The following is a 14,717-nucleotide window of genomic DNA, read 5'->3' as shown; positions in this document are numbered from 1 at the left end:
ATATCATGCTCCTCTCTGGTTGAAGTTCTTCTTTTATGAAATGCAAAATGACAAGCTGATGGATAACAGGCTGCTTATTAAAAAGATAGTTTTTGCAGCATGAGGCATTCAAAGACTTAGTGCATGATGCCATTGGTCCTCTTTGGGCACATTGTCGCATTGATGTTGACTATGCATGTCCTACTTTTGTCACCTGTATGCAGCATGTCATATGTGACTGTGACAAGAACTATATGCGTATGTTTAGGGAGGACATAGCAAAGGCTCAAAGCACCTGTCAAGACTTGACATAACTGAGCCACATTCGGGAATTCTTTGATGCTAAGGCTGATTGTTTATTTCAGGCTGGATTTCTCTTACAATGCAATGATTGTAGAAAGGTGGAGAAATGGGAAAGTAGGGCCAAGAAAAGGGCTTTTATTGATAATGGTTGCTCTTCGAAGGCCTTTTTAAAGGGCTTTACTTTAGGAGGCAAAGTGATGGTGAAATATGTGCAGTCGGTGCACAACTGTCAGGATAGCCACTTTGCTACACAGTTTGGGAATTTTCTTTCTCTGTCACAAGCTATGATGTCGACACGATAGGAATTCTTCAACATGGTAGTCCTATCCGGACTCCTCATCAGGCCATCCCAATTGAAGCCCCCCTTTGATGATAAAGAATTGAAAATATTGTGGAAAATTGAAAAATCTGGGATGGGACGGTCATACTATGAAGTTTTTCTTGCAATATTGGATGCCATTTTATGTGCACTGTTATATATGATGAATCATGCTTGGGAATCACAACATATGCCAGCTACTTGGCAAAAAGGTTTTATTAAATTATCTCCTAAGAACCATTTGTGTGAATCCTTTGTAGATTGGAGGCCCATTGCATTCATGCCTATCATCTTTAAACTGGTGGCTAATATGATAGTGAGTCGTATTAAAGGTTTCTTTCATCAAGATTTACATCCTGCTCAGTATGGGTTCATTTCTTGCGCGGACACATTAAAGATAATATTGCCAATGCATATGTGGGGATTAAATATGCCAAGTATACTGAACAGGATGTGTTATGCTGCAAGTATGTATTGCTAAAGCCTTTGATGCTGTACAATGGGACTTCCTTTCGCAAACTATGCCAGCACTAGGATTTGGCAAAAAAATGCAGCATGTCATTTATTGGTTGCATGAAGATAGTAGCACTACTACTGCGGGCATTCCAGCTAGCGATATTACGGATGAATGGGCTCTCTCTTGTTTTGTTCGTCAAGGCTTCCCTCTCAGTATATTACTATATGCGATAGCTTCTCATCCAATTCTTCTATATATGGATCATGTAATAACTACTGGTGCATTCCACGGGCTAGAGATATATGGAAGAAGGTCACTGATTGCGCAAGCTTATGCTGATGACTACTCCTTCACTCCTTAGAACATTGAAAGAAGATACATCTCATGTCTCATGCGTGCTCTATCCTTATACGGTTGGGTAGCTGGATTACAGGTTAATTGTCAAAATTCTAAGCTTCCTCCACTGCATGAAAAAGATTGGCATCATTTTGTGGCTTGGGGAAATAGTTTTACCTATTTAGCTTGTGCATCACCTTGGTTACCCTTTGGGGTGGATAGTTACATGCCGCCAGCAAATAGATTAGGTGCTTGCCAAGCTGAAAAGAAATTGGAATACTAAAAGCTGGCTACTCGGCCTTTATATGTCGGTTTTCGCATTGTCCGATTGATTTTGGTTGCCTATGTGCAATTTTATTTGCCTTTGATGATATTCGTAAAGCTCCCAGATTACTTTCTATGGATCATCTATGCTCGCCAAAGATGCACGGGGAATAGAATATTCTGAATATACATATTCATATTCTAGCACATAAGGGGAAAATGATGATTCGATTCATGCAGGGTAACCAGCCATGGGTGTACATGATGTGCCAATTGATTTCACATTTATCTACAGATGATTTTGGTCACTCCACTTAATGGGATTTTCTGCTAGGGCATATTGGTGTGGCAGGGTTAAGGGTTGTTCTTTGTCACTCATATGCTTTCTGACTTGAAGCACATGCTTTCTCATCTTAAATGGAAAGGCAAGGATTCCCTACATGAAAATTCTTTGCGTGGCAAATGCTTCCATTGGTCAAAAGTGTTTACAAATCCATTAGCCTTGCAGGAGCCCCATCGCTCATAATTATTTTGGTCTAAAGGATTATCCCTTGTGGGTGATGTGCTTGATGATGCGGGAATGCCGTATATTTAGATTTTCTGATGTTATAGCTGAATGTCCCTTTCTTTGGGACTTTTTTCTGAATATAAAAAATATAGTTCTCATAAAGAGAGAGAGAGAGGGCCCTCTAGTCATTGTGTCGTGCTCGTACCATTCGGCTGTATAAGCACTCTTTTCCCTATCTTTGATCTTCTTTGCTTCGGTTTCTTCAGGATGCTCATTCCCTTGGAAACCTTCCTTAGGCCCAGTTGGAAGTCTTATATGACTACTGCTAGTTTTGAGTAGTAGCTGTTCCACTTTGGACAGCTATGAATGTAGATTTCTTGAATGGAATATCTCCTTTACAAAAAGAAAAATGTGTGTGTGTGTATGTATAAGCTGCTGGCAATATGATAACATGTGTGTTGGATTGACGGGACTTAGAACTTGAACAGCTCACCGACTGGTTTGGATGCATATTTGCACCTATGGTTGCATGAATTGTCATGCCATCTTTTTTCTATGTACTCTAAGACATTGTATTTGTAAAAAAGTATCTACTATAAGAGATGCGCACACAGTTGCTCTACAGAATGCATTAAGTTTTTTGCTTTTACAACTATTAGGTTTTTCGAAGGTTGGCACAGGTACCAATCCAATTGAAGGAGCAGCCCTCGGGATGTCAATATTGGAATCATTTGCAAGAGATGGAGCAGGGGGTGCACGCTTAACATTTGCTAGTACTCATCATGCTGAATTAAAGACTTTGAAGTACAGGTACGTGATAATTTCATATTTACAGTAAGAAGTAATTTATCCCATTCAAAACAAATTAAACAAGAGGCACGAGGGTGAGAAGTCTATCCTTGACCTCTACAATATGAATAAACTACCAGGGAGGTGGTCTATAGTGCCATGTTACCCCAAGTGGAGTAACATGAAAAAACAAACAAGGAATAAGACAGGTCCTCGTGAATGCTATCAATCTCTCTCAAGCAGCTATACAAAGGAACGATTGCATCTCTCCCACTGTAGTGCCATGTTACCCCAAGTGGAGTAACATGAGTGCCATGTTACCCCAAATGGAGCTGGTCTATAGTGCCATGTTACCCCAAGTGGAGTAACATGAAAAAACAAACAAGGAATAAGATAGGTCCTCGTGGATGCTATCAATCTCTTTGGAGCAGCTATACAAAGGAACGATTGCATCTCTCCTGCTGACTCCGGATGAGATCAGCCCAATGGAAGCCAATATATTAGTAGCAATGGATGCATGTCCACCAATGACCTTAACACATCTCGAACACCACGGCCACCATAAATTAATGCTGGAAACCACCTCCCAAGGCGAGCCCACCTGTGAAGAAGCCAATGCATCTCGAGTCAAGATGGGAAGTAAGAAAAAGTGTGAGGTTCCATGGTACTCAGATCTGAAGGGCCATGTCCATAACACTTTTGTATATAAAGAAGGCATGGTTGCGTGCCTCTAACTCATGTAGGGCAAAGGCACTCCCACACCCTTAACCCCCCCATGTCAAAGTGAATGACTCAGGGGGGGTGATGTATGAGAATGACCTGACAACTCCTATCCAAACCACCTTTGTATATGGAAACTTAACAAACAGTGCTTACTAGATTCCTTTGCAAGTGTGCATCTCATACATAAGGATGGCCTGCCCATCTGCTAAAGCCAAGAACCAACTAGAATTTCACATCCAGAACTGCTAACTCCTAGCCTTTCATCAAATCACGGGCACAGGCACAAGGATTGTCCTCCTAGCCAACCTCGGTAGTAGTAAGCTCTCACTCTCTTCAGAATCGTTACGTCACCGCAATCCAAAAATGACCGGTAAATTTGACATTCCTATCTGACACTATGGATTTGGGTAATCCATGCAAACGAAATATATGTCTAATAAACAAATACGCCACTTGCGGGGCACTAACAGACTCTCTAGTTGGAATGAAGTAAGCCATCTTGGTAAGACGATCAACCACCACAAGGATAGAATCATATCCACCTTGTGTCGTAGGCAGACCTACAATAAAGTCCATGGAAATGCTCTCCCACCTACCGAGTGGTATCTCCAAGGGCTGTAAAAGTCCGGGTGGCTTCACCCGTTCTGCCTTATTTACTTGACACGAAAAACAACGTGTCCATATTCATGAATATGCTTTTTCATCTTTGGCCAAAAGAAATCTCGTCTCACGAGATCGTATGTCTTCTCGACTCCTGGATGTCCCACACATGGGCTATCATGGCATTGTTGAATGACTCTTTGCCTGAGATCATTGTGATTAGGTACTACTACCTTGCCATTTCTTTTCAGCATACCATCGCTTATGGCATATCTTGCATAAGTTTGGCCTTTTCTGGATGCCAGGTCATCCTCCTTTTCCCCGGGTTTGAATACATGGGTCTTAGGCCAAAGGCTCTGGACGAACTCGTCCACCTTTTGAGTTTCTCTAATCTCGGTCAATAAAGTGAAGTCATCCACCTTTTGAGCTCAATAATACTTTAACTGAATATCAGAATATTATCAATAAAGTGTACTACAAACTTTTCGATATACGGACGTAGTAAATCGTTTATAAGCATGACGAATGTAGCTGGAGCATTGGTAAGTCCAAAGGGCATTACCAAAAACTCATAATGTCCAAACCTGCTTGTAAAAGCGGTTTTATGCACATCCTCGGCTCTAATACGGATCTGATGATAGCCACATTTAAGATCTATCTTACTGAAAATTACGGCCCCATGTAATGCATCTAGCAAATCATCGATCCGAGCCATCGGATACCTGTGCTTAATAGTGATATTATTCAATGCTCTATAATCTATACAGAGGCGAAAAGTATCATTTTTCTTTTTTTTTAATATCACTGGCGAAGCAAAAGGTGAGAAACTTGGTTGAATCTGCCGCAACTTCAGGTATTCTTCCAGTTGTCTTTGTACCTCGGCCTCTTCAGTAAAACTCAACCTATAGGGAGGTCTATCTACAGGTTCTGCCCCCGGGATTAGTTTAATCTTATGCTGAACATTCCGAGGTAACCCATAAGGTAGCTCATATCTAAAACAATCAGAGAACTCCTTTGCTATTTGATCAACTAGCTTGGCCATCTCTCCATTTTAAGCAACATCAGTGCTAGCCAAAGAATCATTAATCGGCTCTATTGATTCTGTACAAAGAAACAAAAACTCTTCTTGAGCTTTTCAAATTTTCATTATGGAAACCAACGGTCCTTGAGGTATATCTTTTTCACCTCGTAAGACATACAGCACATCATTCATCTTGAATTGATAAATGTGCTTTTTCCAATCTATGGCTGGATTCTTCCTAGAATGCCAAGCTTTACCCAGGGCTATGTTTGCATGAGCAAGCTTAGTCATTTCAAAATGAAGCTTCTCAGCATAGTCATGAATTCGAAGCTCCAACTGGGTAACCCTTTGGTCCCATACTTCAGTTGAACTTCCATCTGCCATTCTGACTGTATATGCATAGTCAGATGGGCTAGTCTTTAGTTTCAGCCTCTTTACAAGCTTGGAGTTAATTACATTGTGCGTTGGTGCTGAGTCAAACAACACAATGACATCATGATTAGCTACTTGCCCTTTCATCTTAATTAACTATGTATCATTAAAGGCTGTATACCCCGTTGCTGCGGGCTTTGACATGATATTATCAGGTGCACTAGTTACTAACTTAGCAACAGACACACATAACAAAACAGGTACTGACCTTTGAGAAGATCCCGCTAGCTGAATCTGCATCTGTTTTGCTCTGGGACTTCCCTCCATTTCCACGTCACATTCTGAGACCACCATCTCAGCCATCCGACGATCCTTGTTTCGTGGACAATCTTTCCACTGATGAGGCTGAAGGCATCCAAAACACAAGCCTTCTCTCCTCGCTTTTTTGCTTTGCTCTGGGTTCAAAGAAGACTTCGACCAAGCCCGGGCTGCCATTGGTGTTACTTTTCTTTTCATTCCAATGGTGGTACTTGATTTTGGAGTCTCAACTGGTTTCGCCTGCTTGGCTTAACCACTAGGCTGTGAGGCACTCCCTTTGCTAATCCACTTCTTTTTAAACCCAGTTTTCTTCGGGTACCCATACTGAGTCCCGACCTGCACAAATCCACTTGGTATGTTCCCTTTTGCATTCTCATAGTTCAGGGCTATGGCAATTGCTTCATCTAGCGTGTTCGCATACTTAGTCCGAACTTCCATCTTGATTCGATCATTCAATCCAAAGATAAAATCTTGTACTTGGATTGACTGAGGTAGAGGTTCATCAATCTTCATTACACTTTCTCTTCACAAGATGGTCTAGCAGACATACTATGAAACCATTTTCCTGAGCTTAGATTGCCCTACATTTGCTTGTAACTGTTGCGCTAAAATCTGTTGCAAGGCATCCTCTAACATTGCAATTCTGCCAGATAGTGTATGACCTGCTGGGCGCGACACCTGCGGGGTCAGCCGGACTACGGGATCCACCCTAGAAGCTTCTTCTACTACTTCCATTGAGGTCGATGGGTGTTTTTAAAATAAATAAATAAATAAATAAATAAAACACCGCTTGAAACTGTATTTACAATTCGAAAGCCCAACTTCCAAATTTACAGCTGACTAGGCAAATATCCCACTTCAACCAAACCCCACTTTTCCCTATACTAGGGAAAATCCTGCAATCCGAAATAACTCAAACACGGAGGCAATTAAACGAGTATATATTCCAATGAACTTTAGAAGGCATAGAGAACTCCCTGGTCATTCATGTAGCATGGAGAGATCAACTTGTCCCTGTAAGGTTGTTCCAAGCACTGATGACCTGCCTTGTGACTACGAACATAGTGTACTATCTACTCCTTTCCATGAGCTCATGACCAATTAGTTACCAGTAAGTTTCAAAATCGTTGAATCTGAACCAATCAGTTACCAGTAAGTTTCAAAATCGTTGAATCTAAACTGCGACCTGACAATAGCATACTCAATGTGATCGATGATGCTCTTTTAAATAGAAAGGATGTTGTTCTTTAATTATTGATCCATAAGCCGATAGAGGAGATCTGTCCGCCTTTTGAAACCATACGACTCTTCTGGTTGCACCTCGCGTTTCGTGAACAGCTTCGACGGAAGTCGCTTCATGTCTCCCTTCCGAGATACGAAGGAGCCCTGAAGGTACCAATATGAACTTGCGACTGTGCGCGATCCTGATATTTTCCAAGAGCGATGACGTCCGTGAACATATAATACCAAAATACAATCTGTGCTTCATGTTATTTGTCGTCAAATTTGGACACACACATCCCTTTGATCAACAAATTGCGGCGATATTCTGCATACTCACAAATACCATGGACAGTCGTGGTTTGAAGCTGTATGTCGAGTTGACAGACCACGACAATCACCAAACTTGTGACAACGTGCACAACCTCAGCCAATCGCCTCTACACGCCGCTCGTCAGCGACTTCCGCAACGATGCACCACAGCACACCTACACACGGTCATAGCTCTTCCAGCTAGTCACGCCCCAATTCTCGTGATCCACTTGCACGCTTTGATACCAAATTTCACATCCAGAACTGCTAACTCCTAGCCCTTCATCAAATCACGGGCACAGGCACAAGGATTGTCCTCCCAGCCAACCTCGGTAGTAGTAAGCTCTCACTCTCTTTAGAATCGTTATGTTAAAGCTCTTGCTTACAAAATTTCCACCAAGCCCCAAAATTCCGTAGATGGATCTAGTATGCCACATGTCTTTATTTTAGGGTCCCTCCTTAATGCATCATTTACCCCTCTCTTGGGATATCATTAAAACCATTTGCCCCTTGGCACATTTCATGCATTTAGGTCCCTTAGCCTTAGATCCACCTCCTTTTTGATCATTTACATGAAACCCAAACAAATATAATACAAACATTGATCCTTTAAAGGAAAATGCCGACTGACCCTTCCGAGGTCATGGTACCTCGACTTGAGCGTAACATGGAATATCACTATGAATATTTAGCCAAAGAAAGTATGAGACTTTCTTTGCCCTACTGATCCCCTAAAAATGAGACAAAAAACGTGACAGGTGATGCTTTGAAATCCACTGTGTCTACTAATACTGAACAGCTATGGGTAGACAATGAGTAGCTCTCTCCTTAATTTAATATCAATCCTTGTGGAGTACTGGAAGAATGGAACGAGAGAATCTAGAGCCGTGGAAGTCACTCCCTTGGATCCCAGTCCAACTCTGCAAGAGGTTTGCTTGAAATATCCAAAGCCAAGAATGTGCTTGCTCCTCCTCATCTCCTCCCTTGTTGCCCCCTCTCAGCCTCTCCCCCTCCCTTGCTTCCCTCTCTCTCAGCCTCTCCCCTCTCCCTCAACCTCCCCTCCCTCCCTCAGCCTGCCCCTTCCCCCTCTCCTCTCCCTAGCTGCTCCCCTCCTCGACCTGCTCCCCTGCCGTCCCTCCCCTGCCCGTCTCCCTGTTAGAAATAGACCAACAAAGTGTACTCACTGCGGAAGACTGATAGAATAGCTCAAGGGCTCACACAATGTGTGGCGGGTGTGGAATCACAAACTTCTTTAGTTAATGTGCATCACGTGGATGTGCAGACTCATCAACAGACAATGAACCAGCCAGATATAGAAACCACCAAAATAATATATTTCCGTCCAAAGCTATGGACACAATACAAAAGAGATAGATATAGAGTCCTACCAACGGTGTGGTCCTCTGATCTTACCCCACAAGTTACTTCTTCTATCTGCGAGCTGTCTCTAGACTCGAGCCCTCGTGCTTCACCTCGAGCGTCTGTAGACTTTCTGTCCAGATTCCTTCCACCTTGCTGTCTTTGCACCAGCCTAGGTGGGCAGCACTCTTAGCTAAGTATGCAGCTCCTGTGTGCTCCCTTTACCTCTAGCGATAAAGCCTAAGGCAAGCTCCTTATTGCTCCTTTCTACTAGAACTTGTGCTGCTCCAAGTGAATGAGATATGAGGGCCTGGATGCCCTCCTTTTATAGGCCCAAGGCCTGCTTGCAAAAACCGACCAGCCTTGCCCATTCTGGCCGTCTATGGCTGATCTAGCCCTTTAAGGGCTCTCAAACCAGGGCCCTTTGGCCCACACTTCTAGGGCCTTGGCCCTCCAATCAAGGCAAGGGCCCAGCCCTACATAAGGCATGCCACTGCCCACTAGCAGCCCCCTTTGCTGCTCCACCTGGCCGACCTGATCTGCTGGTCTGCCCCGCCCTTCTGCGCCATCTCCTCTGCCAGACAGCCCGCCATGCAGGCGCCTCCAGCCTGCCTATGCCGCCACGTGTGCGCCTCTTTTGCAGGCCCATGGATCCTGATTTGACAGCTGCGCCTTTTGGCCTGCCATGCTACTCCTCTGTCAGCCTGCTGTGTGCCTGCCCACATGGCAGCCTGTTTGCTGCCCATGTGGCAGCAGCCCCTTTGGCTTTCCTGACCTTGTGAGGTGCTGCCCATGTGGCAGCCCATGTGGCAGCCGTCTCTCTCCTTTTCTCTTGGGCACATGCCCTAGGTCTCCCTCCCCCACGCTCTCCTCATATGGGGGCTTACAGATGGGGAGGTGACCTCTTTAACACCCCCTCTCACCGACACATCTCGGCCCAATGCCAACACGTCGATGATGATGTTCCAGCAACTCCCTGGCCGTAGTCCTCTGAGATATTTCGATGTCGAAATCCTTTCCTAGCTTTTCATCCAGTGGCTCCCGCTCCACCAGGTTTGGTTCCGCTTCCGCACACCATGCTAGTGTATAGGTCCATCTCTGGTAGCACCTCCTGGCACCACCACCTTCAGTCACGTTCCCGTCTTCAAACTCGAGCAATCCAGCCGCCACGACTTTTCAGTTGTCCCCCTCATAATGACAACCTAGAGTCTTCCAGGCACCATGCTTTGAGGGTTTGTCTGAACCCGTCCTTCCTTTGCCAAGGTCCGTACCAAATAAATATCTCTAGATAACCTGGACGACGAACTCTCATTGAGCTCTCAAGCAGGTACACCTTCTAGCTTCAGTACACCTTGTCCATCACCTTCTAGCAATTTGTGTCCAAGATTTGAAGAAGCACCCACACTTCCCCTTCTGTCTTCGAAGAAGGCCAATTCCTTCCAATCTCGCATTACCTGAGATAGTTGAAGTACAGATTCTCTCTAGAGCATGCCATAAACACTCAAATTAATAACATCAGGTACATACCAGATCGTTGTATTGCTTGTGTGCTTGCTTTGAAAGCAAACCATGCACTCATCGAGGCACATACCAATAGCCTGTGTAATCTTGTACTCTCTCCTTCTGAAGTACAACCACCATCTGAACATGAAACCCTAGGGCACTCCATGGAATCCATCCTAGTGTCAACAACCACGCACCTGGAAGATACCAAGCACTCCATGCTATTCTTCACCTTCACAAAGGTCTCTGAGTGCTTGTCGACCCACATCTCAATGTTAGACATCATCACTGTGGTTTCTGGGTTTGCATATCTGATCTCAATAACACATGGAGATGTCACCAAGAACAACTCTTCAATTAGCAAATTAGCTTTGGCTTTTGTGTCACCCTTTGAATCTGAGTTAGACTCCTTCCTCTTGTTTTTCTGATCCGCCTTCTTCTTTCTACAATCCTTCGCAAAATCGCCTGGCGTGTCACAATAGAAGCACTTCTTCTTCTTGCTCCTCTTAGAAGTGTCGTCATCATTAGATTCATCCTTTTTGGACTTGCCACCGTTAGGCTTGCCCTTCCCTTTTCGAGCGTAATCCTTCGCCAGCAATGCCTTGTTGTCTTTGTGGTTGTTTGAGAGCTTCTCCCTAGCTTCTTCCTGTAGCAGTAATGGACCTAACTCCTCAAAAGTCAGAGGTTTGGTCCTCTGTCTTGCTGGCATAGTCGTAACAAAGCTTTTGAAACTCCGAGGTAGCCTCCTGAGTACCATGAAGGCCAAATGGCACGAGTCCATCTTTTGACCAACTGGTGCCAGTTGATCCCTCACGACCTTGACCTTCGTCAAGTGGTCATGTACCGAATCTCCCTCATCCATATCTAGGTTGTAGAATTGATGTTGAAGGAGCAAGATTCGAGATGTGTTGTCTGTCGCATATAGATCTTTTAAAATGGTCCACGCCTCTACTGACATGTCGGCCATCTGGATGTGAAGAAGCACAGAGTCCGCCATAGTCCCCATGATCAATGCCAGGACATGGGCATCTCTGTGTTCCCAAGCTTCGACCTCCTCTCCATCTAGTGGCATGAGTATCTTCCCCTGTTTGTCCACCATATCCTCCGGCTTTGCCTCCACTCCCGTTGTCAATTTCCACAGTTTTCGAGCCATTAAATAACTTCAGATTTTCACCTTCCAGATCGGGTAATTTGTCCTGTCCAGTTTCCCAGACTTTCCAAAGTTAGGGATAATGAAAGAAGAAACCCGGGGGAGGAGAAAGGGAGAGAAGGGGCTGAAGAGGCTTTAAAAACCGACATCTCTGCTAGGAACCACACAGCAAAGTCAATCAAACTCAATCTTCCATAGACCAGAACTCTATATGCACCTTCCTGAACCCGAGTCACCCTCCTTCTCGCAAGGGCACTGTCCTCCAGTAGTGAAAGTCGATTCCCAAAATCTTCAGAATCAGGGTCATCCTTCAGCAAGGTCCCTGTCTTCAAGATCCCAAATTGGACCAACAGAGGGTACACACAGCGGAAGACTGATACGTGCTAATCTCTGACAGACCCTATTGAGGCTCCTCATCAAGGGGGAATCCTTCCCTGTAAGGGGACCTCTGAGAAGATCCATCTGTGTGAATGTTGCCACTTCCCCCCAGTGCGTGGGTTGTTTATGAGAAGCCCTCGCTGTAAGAGGAGCTTCCAAGGCTCTGCACTCGGGGTCAGGCCGCGAACAATGCCTTCTTCCCAAGAAGGCTCTGCTCTGCATCTCTGGATCAATGGTACCCAAGCCTTCCAGTGCTTGTGGCATGATCACTGTCTGCCAAGTGACTTGGGCTCTAGTATTCCTTGTGCCGTCCGACCCTGCCCAAAGGAAGTTCCGAACAAACCGTCAGAGCTGCCCAATGCACCTCTGTGAAAACACCAGCATGAGGCGATATACCAGGCCGTGGCAAGGACGTGGTTTGCCACTAGGGCACGGCCTGCTAGGGAGAGTCTGGCCAAGCTCCAGTAGAGAAGCTTGCGTCGAACACTCTGGAGGACCCGGGCGATCTGTAGCTTTGCTGTAATATCAATACCAACTTGGCATCCGAGGTATCTCGCTATCTAGCCCCATGGAATCTATCAGAAGCCAAAGTCACTCCCCCACACTCGAATCTCCTGTGTCTCCTCAGAGCTTGTGCAGAAACCAATGGATTTTATCTGGGACACCCCATTCAAGGCCCTGAACCTTTGCAAAGGGGGGGGGCGGGGAGGGGGGGTACGCGACATGTGCACAAAGGGGGGGGGGCATGGGGTGTGGGAAAGAGGTGTAGGGTAGAGGGGGGGGGGTGTACGCGTCATGCGCGCAAGGGGGGGGAGGGGCATGGTGGGTGGGGGGGGGGGGTACACGACATGCGTGCAAAGGGGGGGGGCATGGGGGGTGGGAGGGGGGGGGGGGGGTACATGATATGCACGCAATGCCAACTAGAGGAGAAAAGGAGTTTCTCTAGACCATTGGCATGAAGAAGAAAAGTGGAGATCCTCACGAATTGAAGAAGGCACAAACTCCTCCTTACCAATGCCAGCTAGAGGAGAAAAGTACTGCTCTGAAGTCTGCAAAATCCCTGACTATGAGGTTGGAGCCATACTCTTTCCATGATCAAGAAATGAAGGCTGTAGAGCTGATGTGAAAGGGGACTCTGAGATGGGAGGCTAGGGTCTGGAATAGAAAGTGAAGGAGCATCATTTCTAGCCTCAACCCCAATTGGATGAGGAGAGCCATAAGTCATAGCCTAAGGTAGGTTGAGAGGATCATAGCCTAAGGTAAGTCAAGAGCATCATTTCTAGCCTCAACCCCAATTGGATTAGAAGAACCATAAGTCATAGCCTAAGGTAAGTCGAGAGGATCATTGGCCGGGACAAGAACAAGAATATTGGTAGCTCCAATCAGAGCTGGGCCTGGGGCAAGAGTCGAGGCCTCTTGATCATTTGAAGATGGAGAAGCAACTCTAATTGGAACCCAATGCATGGTATAGCAGTGCAGCATGTGCAGATGGGTACTCTCTCGAGGTCGAGCAGCAGCATAAGGCTTTTGGGGCCTTTTCTTCTTCCTTGGGCAATCTCTGGCGAACGGCCCAAATGTCCAGCAGATCTTGCATTGATCCTATTTACTTGTGATCTTGACTCTCTGCCAAAAAAGAGAACCATCAAGGTGCTTGAGTATGATATGATCGTGCAGAATGTTAGGGTCAGGTTCAAGAACTCTAATTCTAGGAGCCCCATTTGATCTGATTGCCTCTGCCGTTGAAGAGGTTAAACTAGGAAAGTTGAAGAGGGTAAACTAGGAAAGGGGGGGATCTCACGAGCCAATCCAAAGACAACTCCAATTGTGGCAAGGAGTCGATGGTAAATGTGGCATAGACTTGGGAATTTGATGAAGGGAGAAGTCACTTGCATGCCCTCCTTTACAGGTCAAAACCAAGAGAGAAGGGCTTGAGGAAAATATTCCTACAACCGAGCACTACAGGAGTGGTCTTGAGCACTATGCTTGCAGCTCCAGGAGTGTCAAAGGCCACCTGAAAGAAACCTCATCCGAAAAGTCAAGTATTAGTGAGGTCCAAAGGTAAGGCCACCAGCATCTAGTCCCTAGTCTGTAATCTGGAAGGTGGGGCCCATGGATACATGCAAAGATTTTTGTGGGGCTCTCAAGATCCACATCCTTTTGAGTTGTAGTAGCGCGTCTTTTGAAAAAGTGATTGCTCTTGTGGCTGGTGGAAGCGGTCAAGATTGCCTAAATGGGGATCCATTTGACAAAATCGAAGATGGGAAGGCACGATTCAAACACGATAAAGATCCTTTTGTCACTTGAACAGGTTAGAACAAGGGGGAGAAGCAGAGGAGAAGGTATTAGGAATACAGGAGGACCTAAGGGAGAGCTACAGGGCGGCGGGAGGTGACTGGAAGAGGGAGATGGAGTGGCTGAGAGAGGGAGAGGCTGAGAGGTAGAGGGAGGGGTTGATAGGGCAGAGTCTGGGAGGGCAGGGAAGGACTGAGCAGGAAAAGGAGGAGTGTGGGCTGAAATTTCTGCTCTAAGGATAGATTTGGAGCTGCTTATCAACCTCGACTGAAGCTACTGCTGTTGAATGATTTGGACAGCAAATGATCTCGAAATTGGAGCGGCAGTCCCCAAGCAAAAGTACAACAAACTTGTACAAAATGAACTGCAGCTTCCCTGGCCCCAAGTATAAATGAGTACGATCAGATCCAAGGCACAGGGTGTAGGGGAAAAAAATGCAATTTCAAGAAGCAGAATCCTGGAACACGTTTTAGACAAGAAAATCCCCCTTTTGGAGCTGTACCTGGGTGAAAA

At 45.4% G+C, this 14,717-nt stretch overlaps 1 protein-coding gene across 3 annotated transcripts in view; it reads left to right on the top strand.

Moving 5' to 3' along the window:
* LOC147905184 (DNA mismatch repair protein MutS, type 2) overlaps nt 1-14,717 on the top strand; it is a 269,240-nt gene that overhangs the window by 170,943 nt on the left and 83,580 nt on the right. For all 3 annotated transcript variants that reach the window (XR_015543515.1, XM_087397074.1, XM_087397086.1), the window contains exon 14: nt 2,837-2,976. Coding sequence is in view for 2 of the 3 variants with exons in the window: in XM_087397074.1 (XP_087253200.1) it covers nt 2,837-2,976 (140 nt within the window). In the remaining variant the exon portion in view is untranslated. The remainder of the gene's footprint in view (nt 1-2,836; nt 2,977-14,717) is intronic.

This window comes from Dipteris shenzhenensis, chromosome 2, assembly GCF_047967505.1.
Source record: "Dipteris shenzhenensis isolate YYH24624 ecotype China chromosome 2, Dip_SZ_1.0, whole genome shotgun sequence".
NCBI lineage: Eukaryota > Viridiplantae > Streptophyta > Polypodiopsida > Gleicheniales > Dipteridaceae > Dipteris > Dipteris shenzhenensis.
Note: the sequence above shows the minus strand (reverse complement) of the source record. Positions and strands in the feature narration are given on the sequence as shown.